Consider the following 5,732-nt stretch of genomic DNA (forward strand, 5'->3'; position numbering starts at 1 on the left):
ATATATACAAAGTTGTTTAGATAGATTTAGTAAAGCTTTATCTTTAAGCATTTAAATGTGAATGCCAGATGTAAGGACATTGATATGTTATTAGGTGTTATAGTTATTAGTTCTTATAACAACATAGTTCTTATACTTTGTGAGCTATAATATGGAAAAGAAAATGTTTTTTTCCAATTAATGTGTTATTAATAACAGGTAAATATCACATTTGCAATACAAAATGGTCTAAAACTTCTCCATGCTTTAAGGCGTGTAAGACAGAAATGCAAAATATTACTTGAACTCCTTTAAAAATGGTAAAAATAACACATCTGATGTATGTAAAAATCTTAAGTTATTGTATTCAGATTTTTCATTACCTCTGGCAGAATAGTGTTTTGTGTGTTTTTATTTTCACTTGCCTTTTTGGATCACTTTTCTCCTTTGTATTATTTGACGTTCTGTTAAAACCTGAGGAAAAACTCTCCGTCACGCAAGGTGTCTTCCTGAGCATCCCGTCATCCTCTTCAAGCCGGACTGGGGTTTCACCTTACCTCTCTGTCCACTGGGGGTCGCTGTGGAGCCGAGAGCGGGCTCCCTGCCCAGCAATGCGTGTTTCTGATGTAACTGGCTCAACGGCTCAACAGCTGCATCCTCACCTTGTTTAGCAACCGCTCTGCATCCTGTTTCTCAAAACAGCCTCTTTTTATTCAGCGGGACCAATTTCTCATAAAACCCACAAGGCCTGCAGGCACAGAAGTACATATTAGTACCTTCAAGTTCAGTAATAATAATAAGAAATGCTTTTCTGGACACTCCACTTAAAGCGCTCACAGGTAATGGGGAATCCCACCACCACCAGTGTGCAGTCCCACCTGAATGATGCGACAGGCAGCCATACTGCGTCAGAACGCTCCCCCCACACCAGCTATCAGTGTGGAGGAGAGCAGAGTGATGAAGCCAGGTCATAGATGGTGATTAATAGGAGGCCATGATTGGTAAGCGGCCAATGGGAAATTTGGCCAGGATGCCAGGGTTACACCCCTGCTCCTTTCAAGAAACACCCTGGAATCTTTAATGACCACAGAGAGTCAGGACCTCGGTTTTACATCTCATCTGAAGGACAGTGCCTGTTTACAGTATATTGTCCCCATCACTTTACTGGGGCATTAGGACCCACATGGGCTGCAGGGTGAGCATCCTCTGCTGGCCCCACTTACACCTCTTCCAGCAGCAGCCTTAGTTTTTCCCAGGAGGTCTCCCATCTAGGCACTGACCAGACTCACACCTGCGGAGCTTCAGTGGGTTGCCAGTTGTGAATTGCAGAGTGAAATGGCTGCTGGTTTTGGCTGCGTTACAGAGCTACTGGTCTTTGTGAAGACAAAGGACCCATCTTGACACTTTCTTCTGATCAGCTGTATTGATCAGCTCATTGGGTCGAACCCTGGGCTTCCCCAGAACTCTTGTCTTTTCAATAACGACAACGCACCAAGCCAGTGATGCAGAGAATCAGAGCTTTTATTGACTTTCTTAAATATAATACTGAGACTTAGAGTCTAATTAGCTTAAACTAAGACTCTAATTAGGTTACAAGTTGAAAACAGACCCTATAATACTGTAGTAGTTCAGGTGGGTAGCTGCATCAGCATGTGTAGGCTGCAAAGGAACAAGTAATAGGTCTATTCCATGCTGAAAAGAGAAGAAAGAAAACACATCGTTTGGGCCGTGGAGCCTTCTTCACGTGTCAGAAGGCTCAACGGCCCAAACGATGTGTTTTCTTTCTTTTCTTTTCAGCATGGAATAGACCTATTACTTGTTCCTATAATACTGTAATCAAGGCTTCATGGTTTAAAAACCTGTAGAGTTGAGCGGTGGCCCAATGAGAATCAAGTCCTATAGCACCTCAGTTCCAATAGTACCTGGGCTGTAACAGGAGGTAATCCAGTACATCAATAGGATATAGCCATCTATAGAATACACCCATGTATAGCAGAATACAGATTAGCTTAAGATATAAAAGAGTATTAAGTTTAAAAGAGTATAAAAGAGGTTAGCTATCCAGGGTGTCACAGACACAATCCTGCAGGATTTTTCCTGCAGTCTCATCTGCTGATCATAGACCTTACCAGGAGGGTAAAAATGCCTAATTATGCACATCAGTAATTAAGAATTTAGGTGATCAGATTCATAGCTCTTTACCCCCTAAAGCCTTTGCTTTTAAGGGGCTCATAACAAGACCCGGGCTCGAACCAGCGACACCTGGATCATGGGGCTCAGGGCCGGTGGTGTTGAATTGGCATCCCCTGCAGTGCCTCCCGGTGACCAAACAGTGTCAGTACACCTTGTACAACACGCAGACCTTCATTCTCCAGTGGGTTTCCTGCCGCTGTCCTGCCTGTGCTCTATGTCCTGTTCCATAGGGAAATACAGTCCGGTCAGATGCATTTTACTTATGAAAAATATCTAATATTTAAAAAATATCCTTCAAAAAATAATGTAGGCCTTGTGACATCTCTGCCCATACAATGTAGAGTTTTTCGCCTTGTCTGTACAGCTTCTTCAGGGACCAGAGCTGTTGGAAAAAGTGTTGCTCTGTTCTTTTCCTGCAAGACACAACAGGAGAGGTCAGAAGGTCACACAGAAGCCCAGAGAGAACTAGCTGGGCAGCTTGTTCCACACTTCCACCACCCTTTGTGTAGAGAAGAGCCTTCTATCCTGATTAGAGGACCTCCTCCAGTTGTGTCTTGACAGAAGCCGGGCTATGGTCTTGCACCACATGGCTGGGCAGCTTGTTCCCCATTCCCACAACTTATTGTGTTTATCTTACAGCAACAAGCTGGCAGCTGTGTTGCCGGGCAATTGTACAATAGTTACATTATATGTCATAACATTCCTACAGTCAGAGAGGCCTCCCACTGTCAGGACTCATCACAGTCTTCCTGGGCTGCAGTGTATCTGACCTCAGTGCTCATACAGCCGGGACTCTGGGCTCCTAGGATGTCAAATCACAGATCAGTGTTAGTGAGACAGCAGTGAAGTGCTCTAATCTGAGCTGTGTTGTAGCTAATGGACTGTCAGATGAAACCCCACCTGCGTATAATAATAAGCAACTCAGATACATTGCAACAACTTAATTGCAGATCCAACAGAAATTCCCCCCCAAATTTTTTTTTTCATTTTCTCCTGTCTCACCCTGTCTCCTATCTCTTATGTCTGCTGTCCATATTGATCTTCTCACCTCTCTCTCCTTGTCGTTTCTTCCTCCAGAGGACAAAGGCAGAAACGAGCAGCAGCAGAGCCACAGTCAGAACCCCGATCACCACCCCAGCGATGAGCCCAGTGTTCACGTCGGGCTCTGGATCTGTCAACACTGTAGAGGGACGACTGAGCTCTTGATGAGAGTACAGTATGTGTCTGTTTCGTTGTGTGTGATTTAGTATCCAGTGTTTTCTGTGCTCATTCTAGAATGAGGCTGAATTGGTATATACACCCGGGTTGTCACAATGTCAAACAAGAACCTGCAGAGCTGAGCCCAACAGCTGAATGTCTGTTCTGTCTTTAGGGACAGAGATCCAACTGTGGAGAATCTCTCTCACACATCGTCTTCTATTTCTGTGAGAAGTGTCGTGCATTTTTTACCGCACATCGACACCGAAACAAATTGATTCCTGGCTGATTCTCAGCTCCAGTAGTTCACTCTCCTGTGTTACTTGTTCACATAGCTCTTATTCTGAAGGTTTGATCACAGTCCACACACCAGTGCGTCTCTCAGGACATCCTGCTGGTCTGGCCTGGCAGTGCAGGTCTTGAGAGTTTGTGCCAAAGTCCCAGTCATCCAGGAGACTGACAGTGCAGGAGAGCACTGATCACCAGACCGGGATAGGTCTCTCTCTCACTCACCCCAGTTCACCTCCATCTTGTTGTCCAGACCGCTGTGCTGGACCCTGCAGGGATAGTTGCGTCTCTCGCTCTGCTCCTCCTCACTGACTCTCAGGCTCTTCCTCAGCTGGTAGGTCCCGTCTCCGTTGGGCAACACCTTCCCCCCTCTCAGCTCCTGCTCTGGGATGGGATGCCCGTCTCTCAGCACGGTCACCTCCACGGCCCGGGGGTAGAAGCCAGTGGCCAGGCAGACCACTTCTGTCCCCCCAGAGACCCCAGATTTCTTCTGAAAGACCCTGACCTTGGGCTTCACTGCAACATGTGGGAATAAAGAGTAACAGTATTTTACGTAGAAAGTTGATCTTTTATGTCATCAGGCAGTGACTACCACAATGTCTTGCTTGCAGGTTTCTTTAACTGTCCTTTCTGCTGTACAGAAAAAAAAAACTTTTATTATTTTAATGCATGAACTGTAACTAGTTTTGTCATCATATGACTCCTACCTTGGCTTCCCTGTATCAGTTACCAGTTATATTTCACATTGCCTTTAAGCCCTGATGCTGAGTTGTAAAGAAAAGAGAGAAAAATACAGGACACTGATTACAGCAAACGCACTGGCAGCTGTTACTGGTCTTTTACACATCCCTAATGCCCTGATACCACTGACCTCTATGTGTGGCCACAGCCATGCAAATAAAGGGGTGCCCACTATCTGGGTCATTCTGCTGTCTGTTGCTCACTGACCCAAACCACAGTAGCAATAATTATGATATTAACTATTCCAAATCCAAGCACAGAACTGTGTAAACTTTGCCAACCATTCAATTAGAATTCCAAGCATTCTGTGAATAAAGCACAGTGCCCACCAGAATAACACATTCCAGCAAAGAAACCGGAAAAAAAAATGTAGCAACATCATCACTCCATTAGGGAATTGATGGACAGTACACCAACATTGGGAGAGTGCTACAGTGTGGAAACAGCTCAGGATGTTTCTGGCCACTTGTAGAGGAAATACACATAGACTAAAGAGCTGTCCTCTCCTCATCAGCCTGTTCCTCTCCTGCAGCAGGTAGCTCTTCAGGATCCGGCCACACAGTGGCTGGTAGAAATTCTCTGTCAAGAACTTAGTGGCCTGCAGCCGTGCCATATCAATGACTACTTGTGGGATGAGCAGAGTCCAGCTGTGGCTCTTCATGTTGTAGACCATCACATCCTGGTCATCGTAAGCGTCCCAGCTCTCGTTTCGGGCCGTACCGTCATCGCCCAACTCACAGCCAGCCACTGCCTGGTAGGTCCGTTGACCTGCAACGCACAGATCAGGCACCTCTGCAAATATCCCTTTCCAAACTGTGGCCTGTGGCGTCTGAGGGAAAGTCAGTGTGATAATATAACCAGGCTACCAGGATGGGGAGGAAACTGGACCAGACCGAAAAATCCTATGCAGTCCCTGGGAGAACATGCAAACTCCACATAGAATGAACCTTGTTCGTGGCTTCCTCGACCTCGGAGCCTGGATGCCAGTGTCGTCAAGAGATGATCTTCCCAATCTCGCTGTCGTAGTATTCCACCTGGATATCGTCCACCATTCCCACAGCCACAAACTCCGGCATCTGGGTCTGTCCCATCGTGAGAGTGAAGAAATACCACAGGGAGTGCGAGTCTGGAAACAGGACAAGGACAGGAGAATGAACTGGACAGTGCCCACCATCCCCCTGACCACTAACTCTGGGTCTGGCCCATCTGGAGAGTCCAGATTAACCAGAGGGAATAAGAGTGAGAGATCGTTCCAACCTGATCTGCAACATGTCTGAAAATCCAGCTGGACACTATGCTGTTCTTTGTAATTGAACCGATTCCCAGCACAGTGC

At 46.1% G+C, this 5,732-nt stretch overlaps 1 protein-coding gene across 1 annotated transcript; it reads right to left on the bottom strand.

Moving 5' to 3' along the window:
• Positions 1 to 2,541: 2,541 nt before the first annotated feature.
• LOC138243407 (BOLA class I histocompatibility antigen, alpha chain BL3-7-like) lies at positions 2,542 to 5,071 on the bottom strand. The gene is made up of 4 exons (XM_069198987.1): positions 4,882 to 5,071; positions 3,883 to 4,173; positions 3,221 to 3,343; positions 2,542 to 2,585 (listed from the first exon to the last, which is right to left on the bottom strand). The coding sequence occupies exons 1-4, from the start codon at positions 5,069 to 5,071 to the stop codon at positions 2,542 to 2,544; spliced, it is 648 nt and encodes a 215-aa protein (XP_069055088.1).
• Positions 5,072 to 5,732: the final 661 nt, after the last annotated feature.

The sequence above is a fragment of the Lepisosteus oculatus genome, chromosome 14, assembly GCF_040954835.1.
Source record: "Lepisosteus oculatus isolate fLepOcu1 chromosome 14, fLepOcu1.hap2, whole genome shotgun sequence".
In the NCBI taxonomy this organism is placed as follows: Eukaryota; Metazoa; Chordata; class Actinopteri; order Semionotiformes; family Lepisosteidae; genus Lepisosteus; species Lepisosteus oculatus.